The sequence below is a fragment of the Hyposmocoma kahamanoa genome, unplaced genomic scaffold, assembly GCF_003589595.1.
Source record: "Hyposmocoma kahamanoa isolate Upper Pololo Valley unplaced genomic scaffold, ASM358959v1 87, whole genome shotgun sequence".
Lineage (NCBI taxonomy): Eukaryota > Metazoa > Arthropoda > Insecta > Lepidoptera > Cosmopterigidae > Hyposmocoma > Hyposmocoma kahamanoa.
In genome coordinates, this window is record NW_020654422.1 from 18,989,433 (window position 1) to 19,015,206 (window position 25,774).

At 36.7% G+C, this 25,774-nt stretch overlaps 3 protein-coding genes across 4 annotated transcripts; 1 reads left to right on the plus strand and 2 right to left on the minus strand.

The window, feature by feature from the left end:
• Window positions 1–312: 312 nt before the first annotated feature.
• On the minus strand, window positions 313–19,394 carry LOC113235250 (tumor necrosis factor receptor superfamily member wengen). The gene is made up of 4 exons (XM_026470887.1): window positions 19,059–19,394; window positions 17,839–18,292; window positions 14,420–14,524; window positions 313–434 (listed from the first exon to the last, which is right to left on the minus strand). The coding sequence occupies exons 1-4, from the start codon at window positions 19,074–19,076 to the stop codon at window positions 373–375; spliced, it is 639 nt and encodes a 212-aa protein (XP_026326672.1). The 5' UTR covers window positions 19,077–19,394; the 3' UTR covers window positions 313–372.
• On the plus strand, window positions 2,160–23,331 carry LOC113235249 (transmembrane protein 41 homolog). 2 transcript variants are annotated; one of them, XM_026470885.1, is made up of 6 exons: window positions 2,160–2,168; window positions 20,183–20,360; window positions 20,498–20,648; window positions 21,899–22,027; window positions 22,299–22,636; window positions 23,066–23,330. In XM_026470885.1, exons 2-6 carry the CDS (start codon window positions 20,192–20,194, stop codon window positions 23,233–23,235), a joined length of 957 nt encoding a protein of 318 aa, XP_026326670.1. In that variant the 5' UTR covers window positions 2,160–2,168; window positions 20,183–20,191; the 3' UTR covers window positions 23,236–23,330. The 2 variants fall into 2 exon arrangements, with proteins under 2 accessions (XP_026326670.1, XP_026326671.1); XM_026470886.1 differs by lacking the exon at window positions 2,160–2,168 and having other exon boundaries at window positions 20,128–20,243; window positions 23,066–23,331.
• On the minus strand, window positions 23,240–25,769 carry LOC113235248. Its single transcript, XM_026470884.1, has 5 exons — window positions 25,336–25,769; window positions 25,112–25,260; window positions 24,125–24,294; window positions 23,793–24,052; window positions 23,240–23,435 (listed from the first exon to the last, which is right to left on the minus strand). The coding sequence occupies exons 1-5, from the start codon at window positions 25,676–25,678 to the stop codon at window positions 23,347–23,349; spliced, it is 1,011 nt and encodes a 336-aa protein (XP_026326669.1). The 5' UTR covers window positions 25,679–25,769; the 3' UTR covers window positions 23,240–23,346.
• Between the last annotated feature and the right edge of the window lie 5 nt (window positions 25,770–25,774).

A 25,774-nucleotide genomic window follows, 5' to 3' on the forward strand; every position in this document is an offset into this window, starting at 1 on the left:
TATATTGCAATGTGATCTTTATCGCAATTCGTTAGAGTTGTTATTATAAGCCATCGGTTCGAGAGTTAGACGAGGCTCGGTCAAATCTATTTGGAGAGCGACCGCGTGCGCGTGTTCCGCACCGCGACAAACGTCCACTCGCCCCAGAATGTATTGCACGTCATAATGGCCATTTATCTGCTCCATATATCAATCATGCTACGTACGTATATCCTTAATGCATGACAGAACGAGACAGGAATAAAGTAAGCAACAAAGCGCCTCAGTTTACTTTGTATATTTAAAAAAATATTTTATAATCTCTTGATGTGCGAGGTTCATAAGCATTTTAAAAATTATATTTATTTGTACAATCTTATTCGGTGGTAATAATCAAGTAGAGTGGATTTCTTGCGTGTAGACGTTGCCCAGGCCTTTTTTGTTCGAAGCTGGACCTGAAACAAAAAAATAACGGGTACAAGAATGGTAAAGATGCTTGCCATTTCAGTTTGCAACAACTAAGTAGTAACGATCAAACGAAGAATAAAAAAATCCGATCTCATAAAGGAGCTCATGCTAATTGCGGTATGTAGCGACCATATTTGAATTTACGGCGTGTGCGCGCGCGCAAGGAATTTCAAACGTCCCCAGCTGCCGATACTATTCGTGTTTAACTGCCATAAAACGTGCGGAAATAAAAAGGAAATGAATATTGTCATTTCGTTTCATAATAATATTAGCTGCTGCACGGGATTTCGTCTGTGGAGAATAAATACTTCGGGTAGCCTACTGTACTATAATAATTTTCAGTGTTAGTTCTCCATACAAACTTTCATCCCCTATTTTCGAGCCTTCAAGATTTACTTTTGTGACATGGTCACAAAAGTAAATCTAAAAAAAAAAAAAAAAAAAAAATGTATGGACATAACCTATGTCCTTCTCCTAGGTCCCATATCGTCGGGAATAGTGCAATTAACTACCTCCGTGGCGGAACGGTTACCATGCCGGACTGCCACGCTGAGGTCCCAGGTTCGATTCCCGGGCCGGGAGAAATGTTTGCATGGCTTACATTTATTTCTCTCGTGAGTTTGGGTGTAATTTGTGGTTGTCTATGTGTGTGTCCATGGCACCCGCGACACAGGGTTTCCCTAGTGCGGGGCTATGTTGAGTGTGTGCGTTATTAATTACGCGTAACTAGCCTTAGATAATGGGTTTCCATTTGGGTAATTTAGTGCCCGAATCAAATCTGCGTATATGTTGTGGCAACCAAATTAGCGTAATACCTATACGGGCATCCATTTCATGGTTCTCAGTTCGTAGACAACATAAATTAATGCTTATTGTGCAAAAATGAAAGCCGTAACCAGTGAAATAAAGTGAAAACGTTAAATCCCAAAAAACAAACAAGTGTATTACTGCAGTTATGGATATTTTCGTTGAAAATATACCTAGATTACATCTCGCACTTCAAATAAATTTAGAATATTCTGGCTGGTCTACAGTTTCTTCAAGGAAATTTCTATTTCAAATTTTGTTTGTAAATAAATCTATAGTTGGCAAGCTCCGTGAAGCGTGTACAGAAAACGTCTGATACGTTCGCTTCCACGTAACTCCAACGTAAACATAATTTGCAAAGTTTACCCTGAAACAAATAAAAATACGATCCAACAACACATATTTGTAGCCGTTTGTCGTATCGAAACAATTTAAATGTGCGTGTAAACGTAAATAATTTATGCTCCATGCATAACGATAAACGTGACCATTATTTTTTTTCCCTCAGAGCGGGACGCCTGTCACCTTATTATTGTTTTAAAAATAAATCACAATGTTTATTATAGCTACGAAACGTTTTAATGATTAAACAATTTTAAAATAATATATTTTTTTAAATCTTTATTGTAGAGGGTTTTGTTCCAATGATTACGTCACACCCTCATAATGACACACACAACAAAAAGGTTACAGAGCTTAAATAACTAGTTTTGTCTCGAGAACTAAAAATGTGTAATGCTCAAAAATTAAAAAAACATGAACTAATCTGGTGGGCTGGCTTCATATATTTTTTGCGTGCTTGTGCAATTTTTATTTAATGACCTGTTTTGTGTGTCCTGTTTTGTCAAAACGGGACATTTTTAAGTATTTTGGGACAGCCGAAACTTAAAAACGGGATTGTCCCGCTCAAAGCGGTACGTATGGCCACGTTATCCACGCACTACACGACAAGGGCAGAATAAAGCTCATAATTTACAACTCTGCACGACACAAAACATAGACTTTTTGCCCGCTGTCTTTCTTACGGTTAATTAGTGTAGTTATTTTAATTAGCTTCAAAACAACTTGTTGGCTTTATACGTGTGTAGAGTCAACAGAAACTTATTAAGTGTACAATAGTCCTTTAATAACGCATTTAGTAATTCATGTCGACTTAAAATGCAATTTGTATTATAATAGGCACACCACAAACCACCGTAATGATAGATAATAGGCGTGCACTAGTATTGTTGTGTCCGCACAATGACCGTCGCATTTTATTACCCCCACCTACTTGACTTCCTCCTGTTTGTCTAGATTGGTCGCTAGGTACGACGTGTAACTACCTACTTGTTAAAAATGTTGGTAGGAACGAAATAATTTTACTTACACAGTGTCAAAGAACACGACTAGCACTCTAAAGAGCTTTCTAAACAGTTTCTTCGAAATAATCCTCTTTATAATGATGATTGTTGTTGTTTCATTCGTGTAGATTTCGGTCATTCTCCGACTAGTGTTCACTATCTAATTTCCGTGACCATTTTTGTTATTTAAGTATTCGATTTTTTAATCGCGCAATATTATTTAATAGTTACACGATAATATACTTGAAGTATCCTTTCAGGGCGAGGTGTTAGTTCACACCGGGACAGTTGCTTCAACTGTATCAAGCACAACTTCGGTCGTGTTTGGAGTACTCTTGCCACCTTTGCGATGGCTCTGCTACATATCAACTGGCCACCTTGGATTCAATTGACAAGCATTATAGGTGACTCGGAATTAGTAGAGGCGAAGCTGCAAAGCCTTGAACACCGTCGTAAAGTTGCCTGCTTATCGGTATTCTACAGGATATATCACGGAGAGTGTGCGAGAGAAGTGCACGAATTAATCCGCCTTCCCCTTTCCATCATCGGGGGAAAGAGGAAGGCTCGCCATTATCGGTTCCACCCCTAAGTTGTGGATATTCCAAGAATTCGCATGAAGCGCTTCGCTTCCACATTTATATGGCGAGCGGCTATGGAGTGGAATTCCTTGCCTGCAGACTTGTTCCCTGAACGTTACAACTTGGACCTTTTCAAGGCGAGAGTGAATAGGCATTATTTAGGTGTGCATGTGAGGTGAGATGGAAGTCAAATTCGCAGTTAGTTTTTAATAAAAAAAAAAGAGTACTTATGTAACAAAAAGTGCCACGGGAATTAGGTAGTGAACATTAGTCCAACAATAACCGGAGGATGGAGGCCAAATGCGCACTTATACTTTATATAAAAAAAACCGATTTGTGGTATTTATTTTGATAGTAATTTATGATTCTGATAGTAAATTATGATGTAAAAATTTCAGAGATCATAAGTCTACGCGGGTACCAATGTTATTGACATTACGAGGTGGTTCTCGCATGCTAAGAAGGTGCCCATAACAGGCGAGTGGCTACTTCCGCACACCCGAAAGGAAATTCACTTGCGATCGTAAATTTTCTATTCTATACACGATCGCAAAATCGTCAAATATCTGTTTCTTAAGTTTTGTTATTGTTTTTCACGTGGGTATGGTAATGGGGATAGTCAATTTAGGCATGTTGTTTGAAATATAATGAACAATGATCCCTTAAATTCGTGTTGACACAACGATATGAATAAGTAGATGCATAGATAACTTTTTAATTTTTATTGCAAACGTGCCTAATAAAAAACATAATGCAAAGGACTTGCCAAATATTGAAGCTTACGTTCCAATTATTTTAAAATTGGAATCATAGGTACCTATTCAATTTTTTACGTACCTACTTTAAAATTATGTGCGGGGCTACGTAGCTGGGTACCGGTACCAAACAGAGTAATTAAGTAGTTTTCAATACTTTGTTGTGTGTTTCAAAAGAACTGTTAAAAATATGCCAAAAAGAACCAACTATCAGAAAATGTTTCGTAGTTGAACTATCTCTGAATATATCGATGTGCGCCAGGATTACATTTACGTATACGTACACCTACGTATGAGCTAAACCTTAAATTGAGTGGTTGATATACTTCGATAGATTCTATTATTGACTGCACAAACATCTCCGGGAGGAAGCTTTTGGGCCATTTCCTGGCAGAGAAATGGGGCCGGATTGACGCACGATTTTACCGACATCCGTTCATAATTAGACGAGGGATTTTTTATGTACCTTTCCAATTGAAGCTGATGGAATCTCGTGAATTTAAAACCGATATAACAATTGGTTGTTTCCTATTTTCTTCATTACCAGTGTTAGCTTTGAACTTCGTAGAATGTTTGCTGCACTTTAACGTACAAGTTACTTAGTTATCTTCTCAGCACGGGTGGGATTACTTTCAGCGCACGTGTCTTGTTAATTAGCTAAGTAGGAAACGAGAATGGTCATTCATTACAATGAATGCATTTGTTTGTAGCTTTGAAACGAGAATTTATTCACGGAATGTTGAAATGTGTTTTCCATTTAGATCAACTGCAACACACTAATAAGGATTATGCCTTGGCACGCATCCCGGCCGGATTGGATTTCTGATTGTCACGGGCGAAGAAAAACATAATGATCGACCCTATGCGACGGAGTACCCGAATATTGGGCCCGCATTGTGGACTACAGCCTTAAAGGTGATAGATAGATTTTTATTCACTTTACCTATTATTATTATTGGGGCATCTGCATTCAGGACCAATGCAACGCTTCACCTCTGCGACCATTAATTGAACATCGTTAATTACAACTCGGAGTCATTGCCAACAGCGTTAAGGAAGTGAAAGATTTCCCTAGTTTTTATTGTTTTAATTCCCGGTACCGAGCTTCATACGCCCATCATGGGGTAAGGAGTAAGTCCTTCCTTGTAAAAGAATTCATCCAGGGACATACTACTACTACCTTGCGTGCTGAAGAAATTGCAGGCATATGAAACTTGTTAACTTACGTTATAGGGTAACGGGCGCAGTGACAGTGTGTCTTTGCTTTAAATCAATGCTCTGAGTGGCACTGCAACTGCTGTGGACAGGCATGGCGCTTAACAGTAACACCAGACGTAAGACTTGTTCGTCCCGTCACTTTGTGTCATAAAAAAGCACTGACTTTGTGTCCGCCTCGCGTGAGAACCTACATTCTCTGTTTCATCTCTGCCCAGATTTGACATGGGTTTACTCTTAAAGCTCTACTCAGCATTCTGATGCCATTTATGCCCAGTGCTAGAGCTTCACTTTGCCTATACAAATGCTCCATAATAATGGACTATATAAATATAAATGAACAATGATAGTTCTAATGAGCGTTTGTCGTACTAAGTCAATAACACGGTGAGGTGAATGTTCTCAGTTACATGAATAGGGCAGCCTGGTCGAAGACGACGCATCCGATCAGAGTACGCAATGTACATTGCCGAGAAGTTATATACAATACGCAACTAAGTTCAGTATCATTTTGTAGTGCTAGGAAGTGGAGATTGTTGTGCGGAAAAATATTCAAAAATTATTGAAAACCAAGAAACTACGTCTGAAATTGTTTATGTATTTGCATAAAAATTTTTGGTATTTTGAAGTTGTTACTAAACCAAGCATATTTTTTTAAAACTGACTTTGTATCCAATCGCCAAAAAACTCGTCTAGAGATCAAACTGCAAACGATTCTGGTCACTTGCAACATATGGGGTTAGTAGCAGTTTTGTTCTGAAATGGCTGAAGTGTGCAAGGGTACGCAACTCGACGTGTTGCAAGAGTACGCGCGTAGTCTCCGACCATTTTTTTAGAATAGTGTACTTCTGAATTTAATTTCTGTCGTTATGGCTCGTTCTAAATCAACTGACACCTTTTCCAAGAGTCTAGCATTTTTGAAAGTTTAACAGACCTAAGGCATATGCCTTTACCACCACTCTAACCGAAGTATATCCGTGCCACAAGTAGACTCTTCTCAGCTCTTGATGAGCAAAGATCCATGCATACGGAGACAAAAAATCACGTTACCAGAAAGGTACGGCGGTGATTAGTGCAACCGATAAACCTAGTCCTATCAAACTCTTACCCATAGTGCAGTGTAAGAGTACGCAAATCCCATTTTGCACTTTTTTATCAATTACAACCACATTATTAAATTTAACTACTTTTCACGTTAGTTTGTAAGAGTCAGATAAGTAGACAAGTACAAGCCCATTTTATTTTTGTTGGTGCTTTTAACGTGGCCTTTTTTGGACATCCCTAATCGGATTGAGATAAGTACATTGAGGTCTATACCACCTAACGTTCTTATACACATTAGCTTTACATGACCAAATCTGGGGGTCTTATCCCGTTCTCCATCTGATATCTGTCCCGAACAATACAGTCAAATAAGTAATAGGTACCTACTCCACCAAATCAAGACACATGTCAAGTATGAAGCTTCATTCGCATCATGCATCTTTTAATTTGGTCGAGTATTAAGCCCGCTCCACATTCTTGCCAAAACTTCACGAGAACAGGCAAATACCACAGGATAGTGACCATATTCGTTAAGTCTCGCCTATGTTCGTGTGGTTTCCACTTCGTGTCGGTATTTCGGACCCTAATCAAAGGGCTCTCGTGTAGTTTTATGTTTGCGCAAGGCCCTTTCCTCCACATTCCTGTCACGGCAGTTCGCCGGCAGTAACCGCAGTGTTGCGATGTATTGATGTCATCCATCATCTGCGTCTATTTCAACAAGTTTTTTTTCTTGAATTAATAAAATATTGTCATAAGCTATATAGCACAAAAATGCTGCAGCAACAGACGTATCTAACTCGTCCATCTTGTACTACAGAACGGACAACTGTGCGGGCGAGAATGTGGAGAGCCACTCTCTGTCTCGTCCTGCCTCGGCGAGACCCGAGGCCGGGATGTCTCGACGAGAATGTAAAGTGCACTTTAGGTACCGCCGTGCGTTTCAGTATAGCAGGGTTCATTCATATGAACTCGGACATTACAAAAATTCCCGCGCTACGAACGGTTCCGCCGCACAGTGGGCTCAAATAAAAATGATAATTGATAACATAAATGATAATTCTTGGACATAGGAATAACTCGTGGAGTATCGAGCTAATTTTTTTTCTGTGAAACAATCAGCTTTTCAAGAAATTACATACGAATAAAGTTATCAGGAATGTCATATGAAAAAAATCAGCTCTGTGTTCCTAAAATTGTTCCCTAAGTTTAAATAATAATTGATAATTGTTGGACATAGGAAAAACTAAAAGCTATTTTTTTTAGTATGATAGATAATAACATTTCTGACAACTTTTATTCTCAAATAATTTCTTGAAAAGTTCAAATTCAGAGAAAAAAATAATTAGTTTTTTTGTATGGAGAAATAAACATTTTATTTATTATCTCAAAATATACAAAAATGTAATGTGCATGGATTACTATAGTATAGTTCCAATTATTTTCTGTGTAGAAAAAAATAATCCGTCTGCATGTACTTGCGGCTTTGTAAGTAAAGGTGCGGCAAAATTGCTAACTCTTTTATGTACTTTTTTAACAAAATACATGAGCTTCGACTAAAGAAAAATTAATTTTAGTGTAATTTAGAGAGTGTTATAACAAGAATATGAAAGTTAAGTAGAAACTAGTGTATTGTGTTAAAAAATAAATAACAAATCTAAAATGTTTGCACCTTTTTACTCGTAACGCCGCAAGTGCCTGAAGATGGATAATTTTTTTCTTGACAGAGAATGATTGGACCTATATTGTAAATAAACCACACACATTACATTTTCCTACATTTCGAGATGAAAAATAAAATGTTTATTTCTCCAAACAAAAAAAACTACAATTTTTTTTCTCTGAAACAATCAGCTTTTCAAGAAATTACGTAAGAATAAAAGTTATCGGGAATGTTATTATTTATCATATGAAAAAAATCAGCTCTGTATTCCTAAAATTGGTCTCATGATTAAATAATAATTGATAATTTTTGGACATAGGGATAACTTGTGGAGTACCGAGCAAATTTTTTTTATAAAATTAGCTCGATACTCCACAAGTTATACCTATGTACAATTTTTTTTTATAAAATTAGCTCGATACTCCACAAGTTATTCCTATGTCCAAGAATTATCAATTTGGGCCCACTGCACGCCCGTCGCCTCTGTGTGGCCATAGCATAATTGTTTCGAATTGATTTCGGACGGAGAACGGGAGTAGACCCCCAGTTACCAGGTTCTAAGTTCCTTTAGGCGAATCTGAACTTTAGTACCTATGTACTGTAGATAAACTTTGATTGATATTTTTTTATTCCTTTATTTACACAACAAAATTATAAGCAAAGTTGAATATTGGCTTGTATGTAATAATAATATGTGCCACACAACCACACCAATTGCTATGGAGCTCCCTGTACTGTGAGTACCAAAACAACGGAATTCACTCTGAGGACTTCTCAGAAACGCAAACCAAACCAATTTCAAAAGGTTCATTCCCAAATTGGTCCTACTCGCAATCGAACCCGGGACCTCCGCATCCACCGCCCACAATGTAAACCTTTAGGCCACCGAAATCGTCACAATGTGTACATACGGAATTATTTTAAAAACTCAGTGACGGACGCTTCTCTCCGGAAGCCCAGAGCACAATACATTAATCTTTTTTGTCAATCAGCACGTAGAGCCCTACATTTTTTAAAAGAAGCTGTTTGCATGTGCGTAATATTGTTTAACAATCTGCTTAGTGCCTAATCTGCTTAATTTAAAAAATGGCGCCTGTTTAATTTCAACTGGCGCCATGTTTAAATTTGAAGACAGAATGCTTTTTCAATCATTGTTTTTATTTAATTAATGTTTATTTGATTTACAAGAATGGACTTTTAATACAAACCTAACGTTTATTTATAATTAATTAATTTGAAATGAATTGATTAATGAACATAGGTTATTATTGGGTTATAATAATTCCCCTAAATGGACTCAAAGCCCCTACGATTGGTTGGTTTGTGGTTGGGGATTAATAATACAAAGATTCGCAACAAACGCGTAAACAAATTCTTAAAATCAGCTAGCTCGACCCGTATCTCAGTTGGTAGAGCGGTAGCCACGTTGTGGCAACAGTCGCTGGTTTGAGTCCAGACGGGTCGAAGGAATTTTTCTTTGTGTTTGTTCGATTTTTGTATGAATAATAAGGACCCGTTCATTTAAGCAATTTTGTAGGTAAACATTGGAAACATATATAGCAGAATTTAATGTACTTGTACAAACGCCATAAGCATGGTAGATTAACTTGATGAATATTACAGGAATTTCAAGTTACTTTGTGTGATGTATTCAACGAATAAACAATTCTATCCTCCGTTGTTGTATTGTACAACTCACAATTAGTCGAGTATGTCAACCGACTGTTGATGATCTCTCGTCAAGAAGACGACCCTTTTATAGTAAGGTTGTAAGAATCATTGGTTACGCCGTGATCACGAGTATCACGACGCAACGTGACTAGATTGTCTTTTGTTTCTTATTTGGTTTCACATAACAACAGTAGTCGTAAAAGTTTGTCTCCATTGCACATTTTCGTACTACACGATGTCTACAGACTTTACATTACATAGTGTAAAAGGTAAATATCTATGGTATGGTTAGATAATAGGTAGATAGCAGTAGAGTTCCTTGTGGAAGAGTTCGCCCATGGAAGTACTATACCTTAGTCGTCATTACGTAACTAATGTATAAACATTTTCCCCCTTCTGTTCTCCATTGCATTTAAAAGATTTGTATCTTCTCTATTTTCAAAATTTCTTAATTTGATATCTTCTCAATTCATTTTAATTTTTCCATTCGCCGCTGGCACCACATTTCAAATGACTCCTAACTCTATCGAATAGGTACCAGTTTATGCGAATAAACTTGGTACATAAGGATAAAAATCTCATGCATAAATCTATACTTATTCGTAAACAGTAGATGCAAATAAGTAGCGAGAAATATAATGATATCGCAGTCCCTTGGGAGATGGAAACGTGACAGTACACCGAAATGAGCTACCTTTACAGAACCAGAGACCACCGCCGATCCCTTATCCCACGGCGTGCGTGCACTTTCAGAATAATAAGTTTCCAATAGAGTTCAATGCTCAAGCCTTGTTCGACATGTGCATTTATTTTGAGTCGATTCTTATCGGTTTTTTTACAAAAGGCAAAAGGCGTTGCTTGCAACTCATAAACTTAACATATTATTAATATGGTTTTTATAAATACGGTGTTTGTTTTAAATATATTACGTAATTTTCAGACCTTTTGGCTCCATTAACATTAAGTTGTCAGGTAATAACAAGATTAATAACCGAATTAATTAATAGATAGAGATATTTTTTACTCGAAAATTAGTGTGAACAGGAAGTGAGAGGCTTCCCGGGCGGCGCAAGTGAAGCCCTGTGGAGCGGAAGCGAGGCCTGATGCGCCTGCAAATGACACCCTAATGAAACCACGTGCCTAGGAGACGGTGCCAGGGTCGACTACCTGACCGTACCTATGTATCAATCTGGTGTTGTTCCTTTTTTATCATAATATTGTTATTATTATTTTAATAATAGCTGTTGTTTAATATCTATTGTTTGTTTATTTTTCTCAAACATGCTCGTAAATGTTTGCATTACTTTCAAAAAACGAACACGGATTGTCATTTAAGGACCGTGCGACATCGAGTATGTATGAAAATTCATTACAGTCCACTTCTCTAAACTTTTAAATCTAGTAAATAGGCAAAAGAAAATCTCATACAGCCAACTGCTCAGTTTTTTATAGTTGCGAGAATTAAAAATACCTACCTGTACCGCTTACTTAAAAAAAAGAAAATGGCGGCAACATTAAACTAGTAATAATATTAACGCACACACTCAACATAGCCCTGCACTAGGGAAACCCTGAGTCGCGGGTGCCATGGACACATACATAGACAACCACAAATTACACCCAAACTCACAAGAGAAATAAATGTAGGCCATACAAATATTTCTCCCGGCCCGGGAATCGAACCTGGGACCTCTGAGTGGCATTTCTGCATGATAATCGTTCGACCACGGTGGCAGTTAATGTAACGCACACACTCAACATTAGAAAAAATTCCTTCTATCCGGCTGGCACGGTAAGCTAGAAGACGTCGGTTCGAATACGGCCGGATCGAAGGTATTTTTCTGAGTATTCAATCTTTGTATTAATAATTATAACAAACTAGTGGGGTAATTTCACAAAAAATAATTGAATATCAATTCAATAAAAATTTAAAATACAGCGAATAGCGACATCTCTCGCCAGGACTGGTAGCTGTAAAGGTGCTAACTGGGTGATAAATCTCTCATAGATTTCTCATAGATGGCGCTACGACTAAAAAGTCGTTGAAAAACCAAATACAAAAAGACACAACGCAAGCACATAGAAAAATTCGTGAGGTCCGCTGGTTCGTTCCGTTGCTTAGTTGGTATAGCTTCTGGCACGGTAAGCTAGAAGCCGTCGGTTCGAATCCGGCCGGATCGAACAAATTTTTTCTGAGTGTTCGATCTTTGTATTAATATTTTGATTATTTTTTTAGAATATTTCCCACTTTCTTACATACCTCACAGATATTTTATTCAATAGCCGCTAATCATAGCTTTTCGAAAAAATACGTTCGTACTGCTTTTACTTCTCGTAATATGATAATTTTAGAACATTCATCTAGAAAACTAAGTATAAAAAAATCTAAATGGCTGCCATTCCTAGGGAGTTGAGTTTTGACCCCACATGGACTAGTGTTTTCCACATAATATTCAATACTGAACACCCCCTTAAAGTTTGTACAGTACGTGACTCAACACATTGTATATATTATATAAGGCTAAATTGTTGTTATTTCAATGTAGATAAATAAAGCTTCTTTTTTTATAACATCAAGTGACTGGACGAACAAGTCGTGTGCGTGATGGCACGCTACACCCCTGTCCATAACAGTTACAGTGCCACTCAGAGCTTGAGAGGCGCTACCACTGCCCCCGTCACCCTGAGACATAAGTCAACAAGTCCCACGCACCTGTAATTTCACCAGCACCCTTACCCTTTAAAACCAGAGCACAGTAATGCTGACATTACTGCTTGGCGGCAGAAATAGGTAAGTTGGCAGTACTAACCTGGACGAACTCTTTCACAAGGAGCTTGCTACTAAAATTACATATCATTATTCTTATTATAATAATTATATGAAAGTAACCGCATCTAAATAAGTTTTGTGTTTTGTTGTTAATGTATTGCATATTAGTAGGTATACAGGTAGGTGTGGAATGCGAAAGTAAGGTGCTTCACCTGTGAGGCTACACATTGCGACATTGTATTAACGCCCAGCCACGACCATCTAGGGAATCAATTGTAGTTTTGACAGACTATTAAAATTTAATCGCTATCGCATAGCGCACGCGTGATGGCATGCTGCGCTTACATTGCGAACGAGCGGCCCATCTGTGTAACACTTTCTTGATTAACTCATGCATAAGGATTGATAACGGTGTCCATGGAACACCTGGGAAGTTTTAAGTTTATAACGAATTGAACAGTGTTTTGTAAGACCACAAGAAAGTAAAATTTTTAACCGTCTTCAAAAAAGGAGGAGGTTCCCAATTCGACTGCATTTTTTTATTTGTATGTTACGCGATAACCTGTTTTTGATGGTTCTTTTTTGTTGGAAAGACGGTAGGTAACCCATTGCAATAAAAGTTGGCAAATAAATGTAATTTCACGAACTTTCGACGGCGTGCTTTTTAACCGACTTCATAAATAGGAGGTTCTCAATTCGACTGTATTTTTTTTGTATGTGTGTTACGCGATAACTCCGGTATTTGTGAACCGATTTTCATGATTCTTTTTTTGTTGGAAAGAGGGTATCTCCATAGTGGTCCCATTTAATTTTGAAGAAAATCATCCTCCTCTAAGGGTGGCTGTTCACGCATGAAGATTAATTTTTATAAATAGCGCCTAAATTTTATTATAAGGAGCAATTATTTTAATAGTTGATGATTTTGTTATTCTCCAATTCAAGGCGTTTTTCTCTGTCAATATACTTTGAGTAGTGAGACCTAATTTTTATTATCTCCTGTGTCAAATCCCGTATAGTGGCAAACTAGGGGATGAATCCGGGTTTGCGCACGTTCCGGGAACCGATTTCAATAAAACTTGGTAATTATATGTAATTCCACGTACTTTTGAGGTCGGTTTTTTTAGTACTCTGTACTGAGATATTTAAAATAACAACATAACATTTAACGACGAGACTGTTTTTGTGTTTTTTTTTATATAAATACGTAAATCATGCAAATGTAACACGTACTACTTATCTGACAAAGATTCAAAATAAGAAGCGGGCGGGCGCCAAAGGTGTTTCTTGGCCACTCAGTGCCAGACACAGACGGCGCAACGTCCCACGCGAGACAGTATTTTAAACTCCACTGGCGTCATGCCAGCGAAGATCCTCGGGATCGAGTCTCGCACGCCCGAAACGTCAATATGAGTTATGGTTGTGTAAACATTCCTTTTTTGGACGGCTTTCGTGAAGGTTAGGCACGCGGTGCACCATTCGTATGCACATAGCTTAGTGGACAAACTTATCCAAAGATATTGTTACAGTATTTTGGTAGGTGCCTAAGTACTCTTTTTACGTTTACATTAATCTTCAATGTACTCCTAATAGGAAGCTTGTTTCCTGCTTGAAACACGTGCAGCGTTATGAATCTTGTTGTTGAAAGATACAAATATTTTGCATCTGGGTTATAAAAGTTGATCTCACTTTCATCCAATAGTAAATTACGAACACGTAAACAGTATACAGACGTGAAGTAATATCTTTAAAAAAATTGTTATTTCATCCGGTATACCTACCTGCAAAAGTCTCGCGAAAGTGCTCCGGTAGTCGATTTATAAAATGAAATGTCTTGCTTTACAATTCCTTGAATTGGTGTATATGGTATGGCAGACGTCCACTCTTTAACTCTCTGTATCTCGTAAAGAGATAACGGTTTATGCAGCATTAATTTCCTGTGTAAGATTACAGTTACGCCGCGATTAACAATCCGTCTGCTAAGCATGGCGATTATAAGAAATTATCTGTTTTAAAGGCAGTGTATGTGTAGGTACAGAAGCAGTTTTAATTGGCGAAGAATTTAGATTAACAATCTAAATTTATAACTGCGCTGGAAGATTATAATGGAGACTAAAACATTGAATCCTTACCGACGTGAATGTTGCAGTAGATGTGGTGGTCTGCGGGCACCACTGGCTCTGCCGGGGTCTCGCCCGCCTCCATGAGTTTTAGCTTCGCTGACAAGTCTTGAACATCTGCAACAGGACCATGTTGTCAGAATGGAGAAAGTACTAACTAAAAATTTCTAATAATTTTTTTTGGCATGACTTTAGTTCGAGACAACTCACTTGTAGATTCGTTTTTCAAAGGAATTATTATCTTAAAATTTCAAAGGTGATGAACCGAATTCTACATAAGTACTTATACAGCAACAGAATATAGGTAACGTATGGAAAGGCACGGATGAATGGTTCTAGTTTGGGAAAAGGCGAATGCAACGAAATAACCGTTAACTATTGTTGGTTTTGTTGCGCGTGCGGTCCGCTACCAGTCAAAATTAGTAGCGCACATGTTAAAACAAACCAGCCATTGTTTACGTGGTCTCTCGCCGCCGACAGCGCCGCCGCTAAGTCGGGCTTAAGGCCGCGAAGTTATGTTTTTACATCGGCTCTGTTTTATATTCATCTCACTATACATATGCTTTCTTTTTGCTCATACTGGGTGATATTCAAGTATAACTTCGGATATAATTATTTAATTAATTAGCTTGTTTTTTGTTTTGTTTTATAATGAAGTTCCCATTTATTTTACACCTTCAATGTGACTAGTGTTGAAAGCTTTCATTAGTTTCCGTATCAAAAACATAGTCTGCATTACGTATATCGTCGTCGTTTTTGTTAAAAAATTTATATTTAGTAAGGCACTGAGATATCTCACTCGATAGATCATCATTACTAACTCTATAGTTATGTGAATATGTGTATAAACCATAGGTACATACATGGTGTAAACAGTAAATCTATGGAAAATTTGGAAAACTTATAGGTAAATACGAAAGTAACGAATCTTCTTAAGAAAGATGCTGACATAATCACCAATATATACAATTATAGTTGCGTATATTCATACTTATGACATACGGAGTTGAGACGTGGACACTCACGATACGGTTAGTGTCCAATCCAGTTGAAGAAAGAGAAGAAATCCAATGCTCGGAGTTTCTTTGAAGGACAAGGTACGGAACGAGGTTATCCGACAGAGAACTAAGGTCGTCGACATGCTTGGTAGAAAAAGCAAGCTGAAGTGGCAGTGGGCTTGCCATATCTGTCGAAGAACCGATAACCGATGGGGGAAGCGAGTTCTTGAGTGGAGACAAACAGAGCAAACGTAGGACGCCCTCTGGCCAGATGGAGTGATGATTTGCGAAGGGCGGTAGCAGATGGATGCAACGACCTGAGGACCGGGCGAAATGGCGCGCATTGGGAAACGCCTGGATATATCCAGTAGTGGACTACGCTAGGCTGTTGATGATGCTGACGCTATTCATAGCGATAAAATTAGCGTATTTAAAAGCAAGTTTTGAAGTGGCAATTATTGTACGTGTCTTTGGAAATATTTTTAAAAATCTTTATTACATACTCGAGTATTTAAAATTCTCGTAACGTCGTAACTTTGGATAATAAATATAGAGCATGGAGGTCGCGTGAGTTGATCGCCGTCCTGAATAAATAAATCGCCAACGACGAAGGACACTGATACTCGAATTTTTTGTTGAGACGTGTATCAATGTTTGAATAATGCTGTTTATGGAGTCCAGTGGGTTATTTGTTTATTAAAGATCGCCCCTCTACCGTAACTGATATTTTTGTCGTAATGAACAAAAACACGAACGTTCGCCAGAATCGTGGTTAGTACTTCTCATATACTATCGTTAATTTTCAAATGGAAATAGGCGATTTTTTTACTTATTACACAGATGTATTCAAAAACTGCTACTTTTTATTGTTAATAAGATACCGTGATTTTTATAGGTCAAAATAATCACATACACAGGGTCGGTAGGGGATTCGTCGAGTTTACGTGTACGCCTTAATTTCTTTTAACCCTTTTTTGACGTATCGAGTATTTTTGAGACAGGCCTCTGTTCTAGAATGCTATCGGTATGAATATAACACATTGATAGACAAAATTGACACGAGGAACGGCTCAACATGCTAAGTTCAAAGTCGAAAATATAATGCATTAAAAAAAAGCCAAATTTATTATTACGTCTGTTAGTCACGAAAGGGAGGGAAATGGATAGGTATATTTGTTTTGTTTGTTTTCTATTACAAATATGTAATTTGTAGTTTAGAAGACCGTATAGCGTTGAACCTCTATACAACCAATGCTGTATATAAGTAGGTCTCTTCCAATGCACGCTGGTATTGTGCCTTCCTCATCCCATTTTCACCGGCCACTTTGACAAGGTCATATGTCCATTGCATTGGTTGCCTGCTTACACGCTTCTGTGCCCTTCTCTGTCTCTCGGTCGGTCTCCACTCCAGCACCATTCCAACTCATCTGTGTCTTGTTTACGGCATATAATGGCCTGCCCACTTTCCGCTTGCTAACACCTTGCCTATATCGATAAAAAAATCTTTTTTCTGCGAGTCTGTGTTCCTGAATCATAGAAAAATACCCAACACAGCCCGTTCTATAGCTCAGTATGGTAAGTAGGTGTTGTAGCCGGCTGTATAGATTATTAATTATTATTTTGTATTTGGAACTGTATAAAAATAAGAAGGTGGTTGTCAAATGAACATCGGGAGAGTTCTGGACAAATCTTCAAACTGAACGCTCACAGTAAATCTTTAATTATGAATATATTCCTCGTTTATCATTAAGCAGTACCTCTCACTACGCTATAACTACGGGGACGCTCTCACAGTATATATCGGACAGCTATTACAATAGTATTGTAACTCAAAATATGTCACAATCAAGATTATGCTATTATTGCTGAATGAAAATTTGAATCGTCATTGGAAGAATTACAATACTTCCAATGACGAAACAATTAAAAGATATCTACTCAACTCAAAATGAGAGAAACTTTTTGTGAGCTAGTTCAGAGCAAAAATTGTTTTATCCCTTTTTTTTAAATATATTTATATCGAAAATTAGTGTAGATGTCTGTAATAAAGTTTAACCTACATAAATAATCTTTCACGGGAAGTGCGCAATTAGTTTTTCATCGATTCTGAAAAAAATACTCTTTTCGAGTTAATACACCATTGTATTAACAGTCCAATATGTCCATTAGCTATAAATAAAATGACCCTTCACATTAGCAGGCACATAATTTTTTTTTTTGCGCACACACTCATACCCCGCAGTAGGGATACGCTATGTCGCGGGTGCCATGGATATAGACAACCACAAATTACACCCAAACTCACGAGAGAAATAAATGTAGGCCATACAAATATTTCTCCCGGCCCGGGAATCGAACCCGGGACCTCTGCGTGGCAGACCAGCGTGGTAATCGTTCGGCCACAGAAGCTGTAGAATTATTATAACAACGTACCAGTTTTCAAAGCCTGCTTCAGCACCTTCCATTGCTTTGAATGATGAAACATCGAGTACAGCACCACCACAAAGAACAAAACACAACCGCATATCGCTAGGGACAATGTCGTCGTCTGCAAGTTCCACTTCTCACTTTCGTCCTCACTCACTTCACCGTAGTAGTTCGTGTAATCTTCGTAGTATTCGATTTCACTAAACTTGTCACTAGGTTCATTGTCTGTGGTAGAGATGTCGAAGATGTTTATTTCATGGAGAGGTTGGCAGATGGTGTCCCTGTGGAGTTCGCAGGGCACTTTGACGGCCAGGCGCAAGGGCTCGCATCGCGTGCAGTTGACACAGACTCCTCGCTCCCGGTCCCACCAGGTGCGCCCGCGCTCGCACGCCCCTGCCGCCGAGCCTACAGCCAGTGTTGCAACCAGCAAACACAGCTTTGGTATCTCACCTACCATTACCTGTGGTAACAATACGTAGGGTGATAAACAACAATAAGCACACGAACTGGAAGAGTGCATAATGTAAATAAATTATAGTCTCGAATCTTCGATCTATCTCTGAAAAAGAACAAGCGCAGTGAGACAGGTAACATTTTGTTTATCAGTCGATCGACTCATCCAAAGAACAGAGTCCGATGTGATTATACAACGAAAAGAAGATAAATACGTAACCTCGTTATTCAAAATAATGCCTAGCTGTAGGTGTTTTCAGAATTTTATGTATTATTTCGTTTGGGAAATATAAAATCGATCAACGGTCGATCCACAGCTAAGAACAGCGAACGAAATGTACAATGTCCTGAGAATAAGCAGTCTTTCACATAGGTCTTTGTTCTACGGATGCATCGAGATAATAGTTTACATATTATATTATAATTGGTTCCAAAAATGCACGACATTCCTAAAAAGAAGGAAGTTTTTTAACAACGGCGAACTAAGATATTTTTTAACAGGCAGTAAGTATAAAAATTTGAAAAAAGTAACTTTTCTTACGTTTTTTAAATCTGCGTTATTATATTTAAATAACATTGGTCTTAAAATTCTACAACGACGAGAAACTTTTAATAACTCTGTAATGTAAAGTCAAAGTTTTGTTTTTTGTTAATGTTTGTTCGGGAATTTGACCATTTATCAATGTTCGATTTTCTGTACATTACTTATATGTAAGAACTTTGCATTTTTCCTAAAGCATGGGTAAATAAAGTAGAGAAAAAAATAATCTTACCTTTTTACTTGGATTCATGTATGGTGTAAGTGCTCACGAAGGACCTCATCGCAGTAACGCTCTTTAATAGAAAGTTCACTTTCACAAGTTTCACTTGTTTGTTCCACGTACACTTTATGTAATGTTTCACTAATTTTAAATCAATTTACAAAATAAAATCTAACACTATTGAGATATTCTCAGAAGTTTTATTTTGGTGGAAGTGTTTTGGTGAAGCGTAAGCACAGTTGTACATCAAATTAGTGCGTCTCGGATGCGGTTGAACCCGGTCTGGGGAGTGGGACTATCTGACTTGACCGGCGGCGCGTTAGCGGTGGGCGGACGAAGGCGGAGTTCGGGGCGAAGACGCGGGCGGTGCGGCTTCTTAGTACCTGTTCATTATTTTTTTAAATTAACTAGTGTACTAAGAAACGCTTCTGTTTAAATTATATAATATCGCCTGATTCTCCGTTTTTATTTAATTGATTATTGATTATGCAAGTTTATGCCAGTTCTATGTATTGTATACCCTTTTCAAACTTTTGCCGCGCTTGTGAAGGCGGGACATGACGTTCCGTTATATATGCCTGAACGGTTTAATTAACTCTATCCAACTCAGGAATTAATTGTTCTCGGAGGGTTTATGAAAAGTTTTATTTGCAGATTTTTCCTTTGATGATGTAAAACAATTGTACGTACAATGTGAAATAAAATGTACAAATTCAATTAACAAAGTGTATTTGAGATACTTCTTGATTTTCGTTTGGATAGAACGAGACGGTACGATACATCGTACGATCGCTTTCGTTTTGTGTAAACCGTTTTTGCAAGTACATTTCGTTTGCCAGAACGAGAAACACTTATTTCTCATATATGAGATAGATTTATTTTTCTGGGTAGTGGGCTACTGACTAGGACAAATAAGTATACACCTTAGACTATGTTGACATGCATGTCAAACACATGAAATTTCTTTTTTGTCATTGTCATACGATTTGATTTTTGTCATTTTTGTGCTCTAGCTTTATTTTAAAAGAAAACGATTTGAAATTTATATATTTAAAATCGTGTAACAGAAACACGAGAGCTTATTTATTTTTGTATTTCGTAAAGTATTTCTTTCTGAAAGTTGTGACTTCCTCCAGACGCTGAACATGAATATTAGTGAACGTAGAGGAATGCACCATGGGCAGCGGAAGAACACAGGTTACATTCAAGATCCCTCTGTCTCCACTACGACCTTAGATCCTTACTTTCCTGTCACCAAGCCGAGAATACGAAATTGGAGAGCGGACTGTATTGGATTATTCTATCCTATTCCAAGTACTTCCAAAACTTCCTTGTTGTATTCCCTTGATCCCATCTTATTTTCCAGCTTTAATTACATACTAAGAATTTCTATAATAGTTGTTACAGATTTCCAATAGGCTAGTAGTGATATGGTTATTTTTATATTTCAGATGTGGACACAAAATCTGATAGTTTTAAAAACTTTGACAGAGACACAAGTGATATATCTACCTCTAGAGCCTTAATTTTAGTATTTATTATTTTTATTTGTTCACTGATAGCCTTAGGACTCCTTTATAAACAATTTCCAGATATAGCGGAGTAAGTACATATTTCTATTCTGCCCTTTTTTGTCATAACCAATGGTCAGAAAAAGGTGTTCCACTTATATAGTAATATACATATTGTATAGATATAGCTACAAGAAGCAACATAAAGTTATTAAAACCACCTATTATTAATTAATAACTTGTTCTGGATCTCCACATGAAAAAACTCCTATCTTTATTCTATTTATGAAGATAAATAGCCATACATAGGTAAGGCATGTAGAAAGCGTAATGGACTCCCAACCTATTTGGATAAACTAGGGTGTTACAAAATGGAGAGTTTAACTGACCACAGACTTATGTTAGACCTGGTTTTCATGTATAAAATCTTGTGAAACTGAATAGATTGCCCTCCTGTTTGCCAATTATTTAAAATCTGCGTTCCAAGCCAGGTGCCCTGTCACTCGGTCGAACTACTCCATCCGCCGCCGTCTAGGACCAACCTTAAATATCACTCCGCTATCGCTAGATAGTCAAGAAGCTTTAACGCGCTTGATCAAACAATAGATGTGTTCATCGATTTGTTCCATGTTTTTAAATCTAAAATACGAAGGAATCTATCTGGGCATAACTCATAATGTTTATTTTTCTTTACTAAATATTAATTGGAATAATTTTTTTGTTTATATTCCATTTATGCCCCCTGTTATTGCTTAAATTTTCTTTTTGTTTTTTTGCATGTTGTGGCACGTACAGATTTGAAGTCTACATTATTCTCTAGAGTTATTGTATGTACCACTGGCTGTTTTGGTAAACAGTCAGTTATCTACTGCATTTTTAGATGGCACCTTTAGAATTACTTTAAAATCCAACTTCGACGATGCAGTAAAACCATTTCTGGAAAACCAGAATTCGAAATAGTAATGAATTAATATTTGGTGGTTTTAGCAACTCTATGTCGCTCCTTGTAGCTATATCTATACAGGTATCTATATATGTGGAATACCTTTTTCTGACCATTAGTCACATCATTCATTACTAATGCATTTTGTTTGAGAAATTGGCACTTAGTTTCTTAGAAAAATTTCAATTACACTGATTTTTCTTAACAATAAAACTGACACTAAGTAAGATATAAAAAAACTGCACAAAGGGAGTTTTAGATCTCGTTTCGCTGATTCCAGATAATATGTTGATAACAATTTCATAAAAAATGTTCATTAGATTTGTTATGATAAGGAGTGCAGTATTGCTAACTCTATTAATAACAAATTGGTATTACATTTTTTTTATTTTTTTTAGGCATGAGAAACAGCATATCAAGCTTCCATGGGACCTAGAAGATGCTAAGCAATTAGGTCAGGTCTTAGACAGATATAAGGACAAATATTTCTATCAAGTATTATTTGCAGTCTTCTTAGTTTATATCTTGTATCCTTTTCACTTACAAAATGACATACAATATGCAAATATATGTCAGTATAGTAAATTATGTGCTGTCTTGTCGCAGATGTCATAAAACAATATGCAAGTAATTTAGCCATCAACTCTTTGAAAATGATGCAGAGTTGGTGCTGCACTGTGATGTTTAAAATTGATCTAATAATGATTGATGTATGTTTGTAGGACAACAATCCTATATATTTAATAACTAATAAAATACTTTGTGACTATCTATAATAATCTGTAACTCATAATTCAGTTTGCAAACATTTGCAATACCTGGCTCTATTTTCTTAAGTATTCTTTCAGGGTTTTTATTCCCATTCTATCTAGCACTGCTCCTAGTCTGCTGCTGTTCGGCACTTGGTGCTAGTTTGTGTTTTTTCCTCTCAAATCTCGTTGGGAAAAAGTTGGTAAAAAGATTCTTCCCTGAGAGAGCAGAAAAGTGGTCGAAAGCAGTGAAAAAGCATGAGAATAATCTGCTTAACTACATTATTTTCTTGAGGGTGACACCCTTTTTACCAAACTGGTTTATTAACATGTCTGCGCCTGTGATTGGTGTGCCTTTGATACCCTTTGCTCTTGGAACTTTTATAGGTGAGATGTGGCATTAGTTTTGTAGTACAATCATTGACCTAGGTCAATGAGTAAAATATTCTTACTTATAAAGATTCCGCAATCATTAGAAGATTGTAATCCATGTCATTAATAGAAGAACCCACTTAGGTTGAAATTTATAAAACAGACTAACTTCGAATAAGCAAAAGTGACGACCTCAGAAAGTTTTTCGTGGTTAGAAAATAAACTTTAAGCAAGAAATTATGAAGAATATTCTAAGTGTAAATTAGTTTCTTGCTTAAACATACATAGTTTGTTTAGTAAATATGAAAAATTTGCTTAGCTTGCCATTTTTGCTTAGTCCCAAAACAAAGTTCATTTTAAAAATCTCAACCTAAGTTCTCAACACTACATTTAAGTGGTATGCAAGTAGTTGCATTATGCCAATTCTGAATTTCTCTTTTCCAGGTGTAGCACCTCCATCTTTCGTAGCAATCCAAGCTGGCCAAACATTGCACACACTAGCATCAACAAGTGATGCATGGTCATGGACATCTGTCACAATCCTCACTATTTTCGCACTCTTATCTCTTGTACCAGTATTAATGAAGAAAAAACTAAGGGAAAAGTTTGATTGAACAGTTTGTTGTTGTTTTTAGTTAATTTATTTAGAATGATTTTTATTTTTCGTTAATAAATTGGTGTATTGTACATTCCATTTACTCTAATTTGTACTTATTTCATGTTTTCTAACAATAGGAACCAATGTGTGCAATAAAAGTTGTGTTGCCTGCAGATGTTTGTATCACAGGTCTCCAGTACCACCAGTTGTACCATACTGAAATAAAAATACTCTATAAAAAATTGGCCATAGGTTAGTATAGACATTTAACATTATGAGCAGGATTGGAATTATTAGAGTTACCACTAAGCAAAAGCCTACGTGCGCACTATGTCCGAGGGAGCACACTAAATGAAATATTTAAAAAAAATGCTAATGTTCCAAACTTTGAATCTGGCCCTGATTTGTAAGATTTAATACTTCATTACAAGGGTGATCCTAAGGACTACTTCTGCCAAAGAATAACCTTGGACGTTCAAAAGAAAAACGGTAATAGCCATGGGCACTTCTTTAAGTAGATGATTAAAGATAGAAAATTTAAATGTAAGAGATTTCCTGGTTTAAGATACTTACATAAAAAAGTTTCCTTCAATTCTACTTTCAATGTCTTGCATTGATTTTTACATTCCTCTGCTGGTAACAAATCCACTGTTCTACTACCACTCAGAGAGAGCAGAAAGGAATAACTACACTCAGTATCAGGTACTTGGAAGGACTGTTGACTAGAATCAACAATAATAAACCTTTCAGTGCTCTGACCAAACTTTGGAACAACTTTTGGCCTTGGAATTACTTGACGTAATAATCTAGCAGTATTCATGTTGTTAAATTTCCTGAAAAGTAAGCATAATGGAAATTAAGAAGTTCAAAAGGTAATTTTTACAAAAATATTTTTATTTATTTACCAAATATAGAAGTTTTTCTCATCCTTCATTTGTTCTGACAGAAACATATCTTGTGGATTAATGTAATATTTATTGTTTACTAAAATGCTGGGAGATTCCTTATCAAAGTAGTCTTTATTTCTTACATAAATACTCTGTAACTTATCTAATGTTATTAATTGTTGATCAGTCTGAAATGGGAGAGTTGAAACTAAGCAAAACCATGTAGGAACATTTTTATATATAATGTAAAGATATTAACCTAATGTTATTATTATGCAATATGTAGTATATTATACAAGAATTTTAATTTGTTTATTTAATGACACATGAGGCAAAATTTCAAATTAAGAAAAAATAACACTCGTTAATTGATTCCTAAATAAATGTAAAATTTAAAAGTTTGGTGTGAGATTCCAGTTGTACCTGTCAGGCAATCTTGATTCAAATTTTTTGTAACACCTCATTTTATGGGCAAGCAAATTACGCTTGGAATGATCACATTGATTAAACAACTGCTCATTCTTAAGGCAGATTCCCCTGAGAAGAATAGGGAAGAAACTCTAGTAGTAAACTGTTTGAAAATAGACATTATTTTGTAGGTGCACATTTACAATATTTGTTTGAAATCATAGTTTGAGACAACTTGAAGGAGCTAAAAGATTCTCAATCATGGATTTTGTCATCTGAACATGCAGAATCCCAAAATTTTTTTTATAAAATAATATTAGTACAATATATTTGGTACAAAATGTTGGTATCACTACAGTTTCAAACCTCGTAAAAGGCTAATATTGAATTGATATTATATATGAAACATTGAGTCTACTCCCATTCTCTCTCAATTGTTTCCGTCGAATGTGAGACAGAGAACGGCAGTAGGCCCCCAGGGGCACTTCTATAAAAAAACCTAGGTTGATACATTTTGTTGAGAATTTTATTAAAACGTAGTGACTGTGAAAATGATTGTCAAGAACAAGTTTAGTTTTATTTTTCAACTTGATTTACCTCATAAATAAATGGTGCTCCATTTTGTTGATTCACAGGCTTTGGATCATAGACTTCTCTAACACTAGTCACACTACTGCACGGCCAACAATCCATATCCACCACGGTAAAGAATGGATTTTGTATTAGACATGTTTCATGGTAGAAATCTGAAAACACAAAATTATGTTTAGGAATTTATCTAAAAGCCTTATTATCAATGAAACCTATGGAAACATACTCACCAGTCAACGAAGGGAATAAAGATATCAAAGGTATAGAGATCCGTCGCAAAAGTCTTAAGCCAGGATAAATGTATTCTTGCACACTGCACATCATTGTGCTGTACATGTATTTGCTGTTAAAAGCCGCTAAGAGCAAAACTAACACTCCTATGACTAATACCAGATATTTTACCCTGAATCGTAAACGAGATTGCGCCTCTGGAGTGTCTCTAGCGTCTAAAGATTTCAAGGATTCAAAGTAAAGTTTACGAAACTCGTCATCGCTCATACCGGCCTCTAAACATTGCCTTTTGAGTCTTCTTATGGATTCTGAATATTCTTGAAGTAAATTCTCGTCTACCATTATGTAACACGTTAGCAAAAATAAAGTTTCTGTTTTATTTTGCTTTCAAAACACACGTTTGTAAATGAAGTGAAAAGAAAGACAGCCGACGGCCAA

Bases quoted from the DNA above. Each gene is read 5' to 3' on its own strand.
- LOC113235250 (XM_026470887.1), bottom strand. The intron at 14,525-17,838 runs GTACGTTGTTAT...GTCCTGTTGCAG, and splicing joins GAAGCAGGCTTTGAAAACTG to ATGTTCAAGACTTGTCAGCG. The intron at 435-14,419 runs GTAAGGATTCAA...TTTTTGTTTCAG, and splicing joins CTACTGCAACATTCACGTCG to GTCCAGCTTCGAACAAAAAA.
- LOC113235248 (XM_026470884.1), bottom strand. From the start codon at position 25,678: ATGGTAGACGAGAATTTACTTCAAGAATATTCAGAATCCATAAGAAGA. The intron at 25,261-25,335 runs GTGAGTATGTTT...TTGTGTTTTCAG, and splicing joins TTTATTCCCTTCGTTGACTG to ATTTCTACCATGAAACATGT. The intron at 24,053-24,124 runs GTAAATAAATAA...CTTACTTTTCAG, and splicing joins GAGAAAAACTTCTATATTTG to GAAATTTAACAACATGAATA.
- LOC113235249 (XM_026470885.1), top strand. From the start codon at position 20,192: ATGAATATTAGTGAACGTAGAGGAATGCACCATGGGCAGCGGAAGAAC. The intron at 20,649-21,898 runs GTAAGTACATAT...TATTTTTTTTAG, and splicing joins CAATTTCCAGATATAGCGGA to GCATGAGAAACAGCATATCA. The intron at 22,028-22,298 runs GTATCCTTTTCA...CTCATAATTCAG, and splicing joins GTCTTCTTAGTTTATATCTT to TTTGCAAACATTTGCAATAC.